The sequence below is a fragment of the Eublepharis macularius genome, chromosome 6, assembly GCF_028583425.1.
Source record: "Eublepharis macularius isolate TG4126 chromosome 6, MPM_Emac_v1.0, whole genome shotgun sequence".
Classification (NCBI taxonomy): Eukaryota; Metazoa; Chordata; class Lepidosauria; order Squamata; family Eublepharidae; genus Eublepharis; species Eublepharis macularius.
The window spans coordinates 58,190,133-58,204,676 of NC_072795.1; the positions used below are offsets into that span (position 1 = coordinate 58,190,133).

Below are 14,544 nucleotides of genomic sequence, written 5' to 3' on the forward strand. Positions count from 1 at the left end.
AATGCCTGATCTGAGAAAAAGGAGCTTTGGTGGATTTCTTGTAAGGGATGGAGAGGCATGCGAAGAAGTCCCTCCCCCCTCTGATCCCTTAACCTGTGAGTAAATAGTCCTCACAGTTTAAAAGAGACACATGAAGCCCTCAAGTATTCAGCCAGTTCCTCTTCCCTTTAAACCCTATACTGGAGAAAAATCAAGCTGCAGGCTATTTGCTTTCCTTCAATGGAAGCTGCCTCAGACAGACACTGAGATACTCTCATCTTTGTTTTGACTTTCCCAGTACTGAACTCCAAGCTTCTTGGTACAGCCTAGGACTGGTGTGGTGCAAAAGGCCTGTAAAGGCCAGGAAAAAATCAAGTTGCCATCATGATGTCAAATTAGTTGGCCATCCCTACTCTATAATATTGATACAGTATTTGATGCACATCACAAATAGTACCAGTTGCCATTTACAGCTGCAAGAAAGCCCACTGTGATAGATAGTTGCGCTGAGTAGTTATCCCTTTTCCCTCTCTCTCTGTCGCATCACATGCCTGCATACAAAAGGGCCTCAAAATATGTAAGCACTAACAACCATAATACCATGCTTTGGTTCATCACAAAAGTCATCCTTTTGAGTCTTTTCAAACTCTTGGCTTTGATGTCTCCTTTGGGCGTGGGATTGGCAATAATCACGTGTGGCACACCATGATAACATTTCTAGTCATGGAAATAACAGAAGAACTGAAATGCAGGGACTGGTTTATCATTATCATCTAGTGTAGTAGCTAGACATGTAGGACAGCTGAAATAGCCTCAATCTGAACAGTAGACAGGCATTACAAAACTAGAGGGCAGAGTGGGCACTTTAATCATTTTAAGGCTCAGTTACATTTAATTGTATGTGAAATAATCTGACAGAACATCATTAGAGACCGAGACAAAGCAAACACAAAATCCTGACCAAAAAATTGGAAGTAAACACTAATCCTTTCCTCTGGGTTTAGTTAGAAACTGGTACTCAGAGGGCTACTATTTTTGTTGCACAAGCACAAATGAATGGCAGTGGAGCAAGAGTATGTTGGCTGGGGGTTGGCTGGGGAAACTTCTGGTGCATTACAGCTGGAGTTTCAAAAAAGAGCAAGCCTAACAGGGAAAAGGGATTCATTGTTTTGTCCTCAGATGATTAAAACAGACTGTGCATCTTTGTGAAATTACTGAACAGATTGTGCCTTTTCACAGTGCCTAAAACATAAGAGTACACAATTCACTGACATGTCAAAATCTCAAGATAAAGGAGTTTAGCACACCAAAGTGTATATTTGCAATACCTAAGAAAACTAGACCTGTCAAGAACAACACATTGCTGCAGAAAACAGCAGACCAAGCTTAGGGAAGGCCTTTTGGTATTCACATGGAAGATCAGGTACATGCCTCTCTCCAAAGTACCACCCTAAAAAAAATTAGAAATCAGCAAAATGGGACATTTTCACAAGCACACATTTAAATATTTGGTTTAATGTTCACCTATGTGAATGTTCCCCTTTTATATTTTGCCACTTGAGTTTGTGTATGCGTTTTTCTTTTTACAAACACTAACTTGAGTCTAACTTAGCTAAACAACCACATTGTATGGGTACTGTGTTTGTCCATTTATATCATCTAGGCTTATACTCAGTTACATTATGACACAAACCCAGAAACAAAACCCTTTCTTGATCCGAAACTTCTGAGATAGTGCCAGTCTAGGGTTGCCAGCTCCAAGTTGGGAAATTCCTGGAGATCTGGGGCATGAAACCTGGAGAAACCTGGAGAAAGTGGGGTTTGGGAAGGGAAAGGACCTTGGCATGGCATAATTTCATAGAGTCCACCCCCCAACATAGCCATTTTCTCCAGGTGAACTGATCTCTGTGGCCTGGAAACCAGCTGTAATTCCAGGAGATCAGCTGACAACCCTACGCCAGTCACTCTCAGAGATTACTTTGGATGTCACAAATAAGGTCTTGATAATAAATAATTTCACCTCCACGTAAGAAATACAGTTTTCAATAATATAAATTTATACAATATAAATGTAATTTATAGACAGTGATTGAAACTCTTTGCAATAACAAGTAGAGACTATACAGACACTACAAGAGGTTTGGGTGGGGTTCACACGCTAACATGAAAACAAGAAGAGAGAGCACCAATAATAGCACCAATAATAGTGGGGAGGGAGGTTCTTATGTAAAGGTCACTGATTCTTTCCCCATGTCAATAAATACTAAATGTGCAGTCCATAATTCCAATTTTCCTATAGCTGAAGCATAAAGTAACTAAGCACTTGGCTTCCCATCCTGTTATGTTATGTTTCAAACCTGGAAATCTTAAGCACAGACCGCAAGTATTTTGTAGAGGTGGGACCTTCATTTTGTTCCACTGACCTGAGTAACCTCTGGTGCGTTGTCCCTAGAATTCATTACCTCTGACTAGAATAATCGTGGAATGTTTGAATTTCTAAATTGCTTTGCAAGTCTCACAAGTTTTCCCTTGAAACCTTGAGATTCAGGGCCACTAAGAATTTTCTAAGCCAGTTTTTACCAAAAAAAGCAAACAACCAGCTGATTCTTCAAGTTGTGTGAAATGAACATACTACAGAATCCCATATTCTAAAGAACCTTCCCTCAGCTCTTCCACAATCTATCTGGTGGCTGCAGTTTTTTTGGTAGGGTCTCACAGCTGACTGTGTTATAAGCAAGCAGGCTAGAGCCTGTCACAATGGGGAACACCCATTCTTTTTCCCATGAAGGGACAGCAGCAACTGGAGGAATCTGTGTGTCTATGAGCTGGGAGGGGTCAGTACAAATATTTGTATTTGTTGTACACCACTTAAGGTATGGCTTGATAGCCAGGGGCACATTTCAGTTCCCACTGACTTGCTCAAGAAGCATAACAGTGCACAACTTGACACAGGGTGGTAGATTATATTAGCAGCTCCTTATGGTCTGGAACACATGATAAGGTCCATGGTGTGTGAGAGAGTGAAGAACGGAGAGAACTGGGTTTCTGTGATGACTGGCACCACTGGGCTGCTCTAATTTCAGTCCACTTCAGGAATCAGATAGTCAAAAGGAAAGAGGCGGGTTAAAACCTCATCGCCCAAAGCCCCATACTGAAACTAGCTTAGAGGTGCTAGAAAAACATTTACCCCATGGCATCACTAGCATCCACAACAATGACTCGAAGGTACAGCATTCCTGAGTCTAGCCCTGAGGCACCAGAGTAGTTCCTCACAACTCCAAGCTTTTCCCCTTTGCTTGCAACAAATGAAAGCATCTTTTTCCAGGTCAAAGGGTTTTCAGCTTCAGCACCCTGGAGAGTGGCTCTTTTGCACTGGAATACATGAGGTAAGAGCCAGCTGTAGTGTTGAAAGCTTCCCAGTCTCTACAGCCAAATGTTGGGAGATGATGAGCTGCTACAAACCCTTCATATCCTTGCCATCTGCAATGGAGAAAAAGAGGGTTATTTCAGCTCCAAGAGTCCTAACCCTAAAAAGATCCAATTCCCTTCCAATCACCATCCCCAAATGGTTTTCTCGCTTATTTGGAAAAACTAATGACAAGTGGAAATGCACCAGAGAGAAAGTCCTTAGCCCAAGCCCAGAAAGCTTACAGTGTTCCCCATCACTGAAATGGAACACACTGTTCACACCTGCTATACGCATGACATCTTGGAAAGTGTTGCCAAACTATACTGACGTGCTTGAAATTCACAACTTCCCAATAAAAACTATTTATTGTAATGGTACTGCTATCCAGTTATTCATGAGGAAAGGACTTTCTCTCTATTGTGAACATATAGTGGTGCTAATACACCCATTTGTAAGAGTAAAGAATGACAATAGAGACCACAAGTGGGAGACTCGCAAGGATTTTCAGGGAGGACATATCATTTCCTCCTCTCTATGTTCTCTTTTCCCCTTCCCTAGCCCCTCCATAGCCTCTCTCCCTTTTCCTGCTTCCTTCTCTCCTTCCCACTCACCTTTTCCTCTCGCCCCTCCAGACAGGCCCAGTTGCATGGTTGTGAACCAGCAAGAATTTGAAGAGGGTACTTCACTTTTTAGTGTATCCCCTTCCCCCACTATTTCCTCTTTCCCTCCTCCTGAAAGCCTTTATATGCTCACTTCTCATACATCCTTCCTTAAAATCACTTTAAAACTTACCTTTTATCTGTCCCTCCCATCTTCACCTATATTTCTTACTTTACTTCATTTTTATACTGCCTTTCTCCACAATGGAGACTCCAAACAGATTACATCCTCCTCCTTGCCTTCATATTATTCTCATAACAACTCTGAGAGGTAAATTAGGCTTAGAGTATGTGACTGGATCAAAATCACCCAGTGAGCTTCAACCACAGAGTGATGTTTCAAACTTTGATCTCACAGATCCTACTCTATACTGTACTACTCTACACTGCACTACATTGGCTTTTATTTCATGTATTATTAGGCTTCTAGTTCACCCTCCCTGGGGGTGGGGGGAAGCTGCTGTTGAACACTGGCAAGCTGCTAAGCCTGGGTGAGTCATGCAAGTCATGCAGTATCAAGTTGTTCAGCGATTGCTTCTGAGCCTGGGCCCATTGAGTCTTCCCTCAAAGGCCAAAACAGCCCTGGAAAGTGCCCTGCCACCCCCTTTTACTAACAGAAACTAAGCCTGGAATACTGGCTAAACTGTTATGGTTGCCTAGCAATGACCACGGAGGGCATCTGGTTAAAGCTGCAGGCACTCCTTTTATCATTTGAGTTTTTTAAAAAAACATTTTTTTTTTAAGATTTCAGATTTTTCTGGGGTATTTTTCAGTTGTATACAAAGATCTTTCATCCATTCACAGCTCCAATTTCCTAATTTAAGTATCCTCAGATAAGGGTCCCTTTGCTATTAGTATATAAGATATTAAGAAAGGTAACACACTGAGTAGCTACTGGAACCCTGTCCTCAAAATAGACTGCACTTCCACTTTGTGAGGAATCTGATATCATAGAGAAGTTGGCCTGCTGCTAACCAAGTCAGGTAGAAAAAGTACCCCATCATTTAGCCCCATCGTTGGGTGGGGGTGGGGAGAGACTAAGCAGCTGAGATATCCATTTGATATGGGGAATGTAGAATGAAACTATAAGAAAGGAATTGTCTTGTGCCAAGTGGTATGATGAGGCATGACAGACAACGTTTTTTACTTGGGCCGGGGAAATATCAGCCATTTATTTTTGAAAGCTATATCTTTTTAAAGGGGGAGAGGAAATCCGGGGACTTGTACACTTATTACCTTAGCAAACACTACAGGAAATAATAAAATAGACATTTTTCTAGATCCAAATGAATTATTAACAGTCATCATGACTTTATTAAGAACATGTCATGCTAGACCAGCATAGTTTATTCCTTTTAGGTTAATAGAAAAGAAGAGCAAACTTAGTATATTTTGCAGATTTCAGCAAGGCTTTTGGCCAAAATTGAAATGACAACTACCTGAAAAAGCTTTAAGAAATATAGGGCACATTCTCATCCCTTGAGTTTTTTCCCTTGAGTTCTTAAGGGCAAATATAAAATTCATGGATGATACAGAAGTTAAAGGCATTTGTCAGGGATGATTCAAGAACAGGAAATCTTAATCTGATGAAAAATGTCCCACTAGATCCCTTCCAAAGATACAGGCCCTTATAATGCCTTACATTCTGTCATTTGGTGGCAGAAGTAGAGGGTGGGATAGACTGATTCTCATCACATTTTCTTCCCTGAATTGGTTAACACCACAAGATAAACCATTAGTACCTATTTTGCCTTTCTTTCTTTTTTGGAATGATGCCTGTAGTCATCTGAGTTGGATCCCACCGAGATTTTCATGGACAATTTCCATTAATTCCCCCCTCCTGGAGCAGCTGAGATGCTGCCCTTGGTGGATGAGGACCCCCAGGAATAGCTTGGCAGGAATCAGAAGTGTCTTGTGAGAGGAGGGATTATGAAAAAAATGCCCCTCTTTTTGCCCCCATGGGCATCCAGGTGGGGTCCAGACAATGTCATTCACCATTGAAAAGATACCGTAATGAATTAACTTATGAGACAAAGAGAAGTTCTGATCCTGACTTCTTACCTGTAAATAATGCTGTTTACAGAGAAGGTTGCACCATCAAAGGAATTTGCTACCACTAGAAAGTGATCTTCTCCCACTGAAAAAAACTCCCAGTCCAGAGCACTGCAAACAAGAAGAGATTGCAACAATCCCAGAATTACCAGTGAATATATTCTGTTTCCATTTAATATTTGCTATGGATTTGTCTTTCAAGATGAATGGTAATTAAATTTTCAGATAACATTTTTGCCTTTGTATAGATTCTACTGGCAAAAAACACCTAGAATTGCACTCTCACAATTTGAGAAAGAATCAAAACATTCTTAAAGGCAAAAATATTTTAAGTTCTCTATCAGAACAACAAAACCCCAGTGTATTTTTGAGCAACACACAAAAAATGTACCTGTAAGTAAGGATATCCTGGAACTTGACAAACATCTGTGCAGTCACATTAAGCTCATAGATGGAGGAATTGATGGTGTAGTAGTTGTTCGGGGCAACAGTTCCACTGTCATAGCTGTGACTGTTTGCCACAGCGAGGAAGACCCTATCTTGGATGTGAAATACCTCCCAGTCAGTAGCACCAAAAGTCTAAAGGAGACAAGGGAAAAATGAGAATCAGAAAATATCTGTGGCACTTGGAGAATGATGACTCCAAAGTAATACACAAACAAGTCTTTTTTTTAATTATTATTATTATTATTATTATTATTATTATTTATAAACCGCCCATCCTCAGGGGCTCTAGACTACTTGCAGCTGCAATTTAGAGAAAAAATTCAGTTCGCGTGCACACAGTTAGCACACAGGTCAAGCATAAGTCTCCTTTAAGGATTGTGCCTTAAATCATAGTACTCTCGTAACTCTTCAGGCTGTACCTCTTTTATTGAGAGAACGGGTGTTACCAGCACTTGAACCACAAATCATAAAGGCCTTTCTACTTGATTCTTTCATCAAGATAAATTTTGATGAAGTATGTAAACTAGTATCACAGGCACCGTCCAACAGATGTCTGCAACATCTGCTCATGACAAGAGTGCCTCCGCAATTGCAGAGGATTTTTTTTATAAAGGTGAGCACTTTCCCACATGAGTTGCCTGGTAGACTTTTAAGAACAAAAAACCTATTACCACCCATTCAGGATCTCTTTCTTTTTAACTGAAGTAAGGTGTTTCCATTCTGCTAAGCAAGAACAATAATCTCTTGGGGGGGCAGGAGTTAGAAGGGGCAAAGAAGCCCCTTACAACAAAGCTTATATGAGTGTTTGAACAGCTGTTGCTATCACTGGGGGAGCAGGGCTAGCATACAGATAGAAGGGAAATACTCCCTTTGTTCCTAATTTAAAAAATCATCTGAGCAAACTCTAGTCAACACAGTTAATCCTTGTGCTTTCAACTGGAAACACACACACTCTTAGGGGTTGCCTTTATGAAGAATGAAAAGCTGTATTCCAGTCTGCAGAGCCGTATTCCACTCTCATTGGTGGCTAGGATCCATTGAAAATATTAAGAAAATGACAGATGCTTTTATTCTGCTCTCTGTTTCATGCATTGTGTTCCTACGTAATACTAGGAATTATCCTGAGTCTGCATTAAGAGTTAACAATCCCACCCTCAGCTACCACCACAATGACCTAAAACACTTTCCAAAGTTGTGCAGAATAAACAGGTTGCCAGCCTACCCATTTAGTCACACGCCCACATCAAAACAGCCTTGTCCTTGTTAAATATCTGTACTGGTTGGGATATTATGTTTCCTTCTGTTTATGTCATATGGCTAGATGGCCATATGACAGCAATGCTGATTCTGTGAGCCTGGGCAGATTGTGAGGGGGAGGGCAGAAGGGGTTGCATCAGTGCTTGGTTTTCGTGGCCCTTCTTACATGCCTAGGGTGATGCCAATCGCTACCTTGGAAATGGGTGGCAGTTTTCCACAAGCTGGTTTGGCTAGGGATCCTGCAGGTGTTTTGCTGTCTTCTGGGCATTGAGCAGGGGAAACTGGGGCAGCTGAATTTCCTGCATTGTGCAGGGGGTTGGACTAGATGACCCTAGAGATCCCTTCCAACCCTATGATTCTATGTTTTGGAATCGTATCCCCAGGGCTGGAATTTTGCCACCAGAAACAAAACTGCAGTAGCTTGCCTTGGAATCTGCCATTAGTAACATGGATCCAGAAGGCAGTGATGGGGACAAGCCTCCCATACTGCCACCAGCTTGAAGCAGGCAGACCCCAAGTACTGCCCTTCTAACTGGGCTGCTCAAAGAGGCTGGCTGGGAAGAGAACCAGCCCTGCAGACTCTGTTGAGGAATATACCTAGAAAACATTATGTCCAAAGTGAAAATCCTCATACAGCTTTCAAGAGGGTGCCTTGAGCTCAGTCATAGATCCCTTGTGGATTTTGCCTGAACACTGATGTAACATTTTCCAAGAGTTTTCATCCACAGGGAAACATTCCAGAAGCAGTACCATGGAGAAAAACTAGGGCAGCTCCTTGTTTTTGTTGGCCTGGGCAACAACCTGCAGTGGCTCCTCTTATAATGCCCAACCACCTACCCCCAGTTTCAGCCACAGCAGCTCAGTCACTTCCTGCAGTTCATCTTCTTGCCAGCTACCACCTTCTGCTATTTACCTCAGCCACCAAGACTGGAGCCATTATTCCTGGGTTGTCCTGGGACGGTGAGTTCCCTTTCTCCCTTCACACACATATAACAGACCCATTGGGCTGGCTGAAAAGGCAACTGCGGAACAGCATGAAATAGTTCTGCTGCCATGTTGCCACAGCAACAAGAATATATTCAAGCATGGCTGCCAGCTCCTGCTGGGAAAGATGCACCGGCCCCGGTTGTCAGGGTGACCAGAATGCATATCAGTAGCATCACAGAACCATGGAATCCCAGAGGCATTTGTGGGAGGGGAAGAAATCAGGCCTAACAGGAGGGGAAGCATAAATATAGTACAAGGTGGGTAGGCTGGGGAGGGTCTCCTGAGAACACTAAACAGGAGCACAGGGAGGAGGACAATGTGGTCAGTGGCAGAGACCTCCTTTCCTGTAACTGGAGGTCACACTGGGTAGCCTGGGGGAGAAGCTGACTCAAAGCTGTGGTCAGCAGCAGCAGGGTGCAGGAGGCTGATGCTAGCAAGGCGTGAGGCAAACTGCTGCAAAGCTAGAGTGGCTTGTGCAGAGCTCACTCCCCAAAGTTGGATGTGCTTCTGAAATAAAGTGCAGTGGTGCCTCTTGTTTTTAAAAGTGTTAGTGTTGTCTCACTACTCTCCTTAGTTCCTTATTGACTGCTTCAAGTACCACCACAGCAAATATGACAGCACTATTTCTTCCCTGTTTCTTCAGTTACTGGAAGCATCCTTATTGGACTGTCAGATCCATAAGGTACCCAGCCATGGCAACCACTGACACTGGCTGTCAGGGGATCAGGGGTTGCAATAGAAGAGGCTGAGACTGCAGACTTTTCAAAAGGATGGAACTTCTTTCATCACGACAAATTCCAAATGACTTCTAAAAATCAAATGCATCACTTGCTGCCACCAATTTGCATATTCAAAAGGATGCTATTGATCTTCGCTAAGCAATCAATAACATGAGATGAGTCTGACTTTCCTTTCTCAGTCCCATTAAAGTAAATGACTCTGACCCAAACATGATCATGCAAAACAAAGAGTATGGACCAAAGTTATGTGCAATGACTCTGGACAATATATGGAGATGTTCATTTAAAACCAAAAATTTTGATGTACAAATATACACATGATGTACAAGTGATAGTCAAGTGATGTACAGTGATGTACATATTCATTGCCACTATGCAAGGGCAACAGCCAAAGAATTCACCAATGCACATCCACATCTGGATCCTGCTGATCTTACCAGTGTCTGCATGTATACATTGAGGTGTGCTATGGCCTGTCATGCAACTTTACATGTACAGAAGATATACCTTTTTGCCTGCAGCAGCATCCAGTGCAAATTTGTTCATGGAAGGCATCTGTTCCCCATGTGCCTGCTTTCTATACAACTCATTCATACCATGAGGGTACAAACTGACTGCTTAAAATACACTGTCGAAGCACTTAGACAAAATGAACTGGCTTGCTTGTTGAGTGATCTTACCAAGATTGACTGAAAGAGCTGAAAGGCTCCACTGAGCCAAATGTAGATGTGGGAGTAGATTCTAGTGGATGTTCCATTAAATGTGTTGGCCACCACAAGGAAGGAATAAGGCCCAATGGAGAAAAATTCCCAGTCGTATGCTCCTGAGGTAGGAATGGTCTGGTTGGTTTCAAAAAGTCCTGTTCTGGAGTTCCATCTGTATATTACACTGTCTATATTATGATTATCCCCTATGGAGGAATAAGAACAGCATGTATGAAAATGGCACAGAAACATAGGAAAAGATGAGGGAGGGAGGGAAGCTGCTTAGGCAAGAGAAATAAAGTTGGCTGCAATTGATTTGAATGTTTGGTTTTGCCTGACTATGACAATCATGGGAAAGTCCACTGATAAATTTATAGGAAACCAGGCTCTACTTTTTATAAGATAAGCAAAAATGAGGAAGTGCTAACAACTCACTTCATCTGCAAAGATTTTGCCGAAAGAAAATTATAAAATGAAGGACTATATACCATGCATTCTTTGTAGGTGTCATTAGTTCCTTCCTGCATTACTCCTATGCTTAATTTACTGCACATTGAGTCATGCTAATTGGCTAAGCATTTGCATCACTTTTGAAATTATAGGACTGTTGAGATAAAAATAATTCAAAGCTGAAACAATTTTTGATCCCAAGTGTATAGATTAGAAATAGTCATAAAGAGTAGTGTACAAGAACGAGGAATAAATCATTCTGACCAGTACAACAATGGATTTCAACCATATTCTTCTTTTTTGCAAAAGCAAGAACAAAAGCTCAGTAGGAATGTAACTGGAACCTACTCTAAGACAAAACAACATGGCCATTTACTATCCCATTACTTTTTCATTCACCATTTAAGTCAAAATCCATGAAATGTCTATGCTAATATATTCCACTGGATGGCAGCACGAGACTATGTTATGGACACTCTGAGTGCCACCCCCCCTCCTTCCTCCACTGTCCAATATCTGAAGATAGTGGATTATGGATCCAGGAAAGATTTTAGGAGGCTTCATTTCTGTTCAAATTGACATGCCTTCCAAATGCTTTGGAGGGATGTTGTGGTATTTTGAGCATAAATTACAGCAATCAAAACACCACAAGCCTGTTTTTGAACAGATGGGTAGCACCCTAGTTGCTTATCCAAATCAGAGAGAACCATCTGCTTGTTCTCACATCTTGGGCTGACACACAGAGGAAATGTTACATAGCTGTTAACAAATGTCTAAAAACATATAACCACTGCAGGTGTACATTTGAAAAGTCTGGTGTGAGATGAAAAGTGGCTCCCACTGCTTAGCAAATACCATCTAATGTTTCTTTATATCTCATAAGTATACTAATATAAATGTGACACTTCTGCAGGCAGCCTGCACAGACCCTTGAAAATCAGATGTGCCTGACGTGCTCTTCCAGCAAAATAACATACGTGTCTAGCAAAATGTTAATTAGGGTAACAATGGCTAGAGTGATATCAATTTCCTGCAGTATCCCCTCTTGGCAGAGTTACTTCTAGAAGGAAAAAGCTGGTGGGATATCATCAGTGCTTACTTTCAACAAAGAAAGAGTCAAGGACTAGATTACCCAGAAACCAAAACGCTGAAATTGCATCTTCCAAGAAGGCTGGGATGTGATTACAAATTAACGTTCTTGCAGGGTCATTAATTGCTTCAGAACCCCCGTACAAGTGCATTTAAAATAGTCTTTCAGATTTTCACACATGCATATATCATCCGTGGGCCTGAAAAGTGCTTTAACTAACATAAATGCAGTCCACATCCTCCCTCATGGAAGCTCCATCCGTAATCTAAAGCTGCCACCTGGAGAGGGGGCAGGACTCAGGCGCTTTTTTACTGCAATCCTAAGAAGAGATGCTCTAGTCTAAGCCCATTGAAATCAGTGGGCCTACACTGGAGTAACTCTGCTTAGGATTGCGCCGTTTATCAGGTGGATGACACCTAGGTGTATCGAGTTCTTCATAGATAGGAAAAAGTAGGATATACATTCAACAAATACAGGGCAAGCATATATATAACACGCAGATTTTTTTCATCACTGCATCTCCATGCCAGAAGTTGTACCTGTTTATTTTCTACCTGTCATGATACCATAAAAGTACCAAAGACTTTGTCAGGAAAGAAAGATGGCAAACCAGAAGTGTGGGATCACCCAGTGATAAAGGAAAGGGGTTTGTCACATGTTGCTTACTAGCATTACTGCACATTAGCACATAAATACCTTTTCTGTGATTAGCCACCGCAAGGAAGGCTTCTCCATCAATGATAAATGCCTCCCAGTCTCTAGCACCATGTGTTGAGATCCTCTGGTATGTGACAAATTTCTCTTTTCTGTAGTTCCACTTATAGATTACTGAGAACTCCTGTCCCCTTTCATTCTGCTCAAAATTGGCCACTGCAAGGAAAATCTGAAAAACAAGAACAGTTCAGATGTTCTTCTTCCAGGAACTAACAAGAAGAGCACACAGATGGGGTCATCTTCAACCAAAAGTGAATTTGCTGTATCAACCCAACAAGGAATACCAGGAATGATGGCATCAGTTAACTCAAGTTACCTATGGCATCTTTAGGAGATTATCCTTCTTGTTCCATCCTTCATCCTTTCCTTCAAAGGGAAATTGCAGAATGAAATGGCTGGTTTTGAATTCATCAGGAAGTTTAACCCTATTTCACTGGGCTTTATGAACAAGAGTTAATGGAATGGTGCTCTCCCTTTCCTCCCCACCACAACCTCGAGACATCCCCCCTCCCCAAAGCTGTTCTTGCGAGTTAGAAAGTCCTTGAGAACAGAATGAGATGGGGAGGGGTGTGCAGTTGCATGGAAATCAACAGAAATGCCCCTTCCCCTCTTGTGTGAGCTCCTCCACTAATGAGTCAAGTATTCAAACAAGAGGTGGGGAGGCAATATCTTGTCATTTCCAAAGCTCCTCATGCTGCATTCAGTTCTGTCTCTGTCCCTGAGGGCTCTCCAATGACCTTCCAAATCTCTTGGGACAGGGACATTGCACAGTCATGGGGCATAGAGGGAGAACTCCTATGAACGTCTTCCATTCATCGGATCCAGCCTCAGATTCCTATCAAGCTACAAGCATTAAATAACAGCATATGTCAGAAGGTCATGTTGAGTTGTGTGAATGGTTATATGCTGATAAAGTGAGCTCCGACTCAAAAATGCTTCTGATCAGATCATGTGGGGTGCCTTTGAACTTCTGTTTTATTTTGCTCTTGTGAATGGTTGTTGCTCTTATTTTACATAAAGGTGGGGCTTGCATAAGAATGTCACCATATTTCTTACATTTCATTGCCTTTTGACTCCATTTTTTTCAATTTTATTAAAGTTACGTGACAATAAATCTCTTTGACTGTAATGCCACAAGACTCCTTTCTCCCCCATGGGAACCCAAAGAGGCTTACATTGCTCTCCTTTCCTCCATTTTATCTTCACAACAACCCTGTGATGTAGGTTAGGCTAAGACTGGGTGAGTAGCCCAAGTCATCTAGCAAACATCTATGGCAGAGTGGGAATTTGAACCTTGGTCTCCCAGATCCTAGTCCAACCCTCTAACCCCGACACCACACTGTCTTCCCAGTGGAAGAAGGTGCTCCTAGCACCACTGATGGCCTTATCCATTAACCAACCTGGGTCCAGGAGGAGCAACCTCCTGCTCTTAACCTGATCTGCTATGGAAAACTTAATTAGTCAAACATTTTGTCTTCCTTACTGCTATCATCTCCATCTTGTCGTGATTAAGCTTCAGTCTGTTCACCCTCAACCATTTGACCACACCTTCAAGATACCTTTTTTTCTCAAGATACTGGCCCAGAACATTCATAGCTGTCTCCAGAAGCTTAGCCCATACATGGTGAATTCGGAGTCTTCACAGTGGTTGGGATAAGTTTGCACCTCCCCTAGTTGAAAGTATGACCCAGGCACAGGGTGGCAGCTTCAGCAAGTGAAGCATTTTCCCAGGTAGATGACATGATGCAGAAATCTTCACTTGATTCGAGTCACTGCTGGAGGTGCAGGGGTCCTGCCCTTCCAAAACCATCAGAAATATTTGCAATTCTATCCACACTGGGAGCAAGTTTAGTTGAACTAAGTAAAATGTAACATACTTCAAGTAATAGCATAGGATTGGAGGACAGAATCTAAAAGTTCTACTGCAAAATCCCATTGATTTAAATAGGGCTGAATTGTATCATATCATATGCTATCTTTCTGTTGAGTACTTTTCCAGAACTTGTACATGATATATTGGGGAATGGTTCAATTATCTTTCTAGCATGATTACTGT

The 14,544-nt window shown here is 41.9% G+C and overlaps 1 protein-coding gene across 1 annotated transcript in view; it reads right to left on the reverse strand.

Annotated features, from left to right (window-relative positions):
• Positions 1-3,161: 3,161 nt before the first annotated feature.
• The window catches only part of TSPEAR (thrombospondin type laminin G domain and EAR repeats), a 40,448-nt gene continuing 29,065 nt past the window's right edge, over positions 3,162-14,544 (reverse strand). The window contains exons 8-12 of the mRNA XM_054984030.1: positions 12,471-12,657; positions 10,211-10,440; positions 6,491-6,678; positions 6,109-6,210; positions 3,162-3,459 (exon numbers count right to left, since the gene is read on the reverse strand). Of these exons, the coding sequence (XP_054840005.1) occupies positions 3,306-3,459; positions 6,109-6,210; positions 6,491-6,678; positions 10,211-10,440; positions 12,471-12,657 (861 nt within the window). The 3' untranslated portion in view covers positions 3,162-3,305. The remainder of the gene's footprint in view (positions 3,460-6,108; positions 6,211-6,490; positions 6,679-10,210; positions 10,441-12,470; positions 12,658-14,544) is intronic.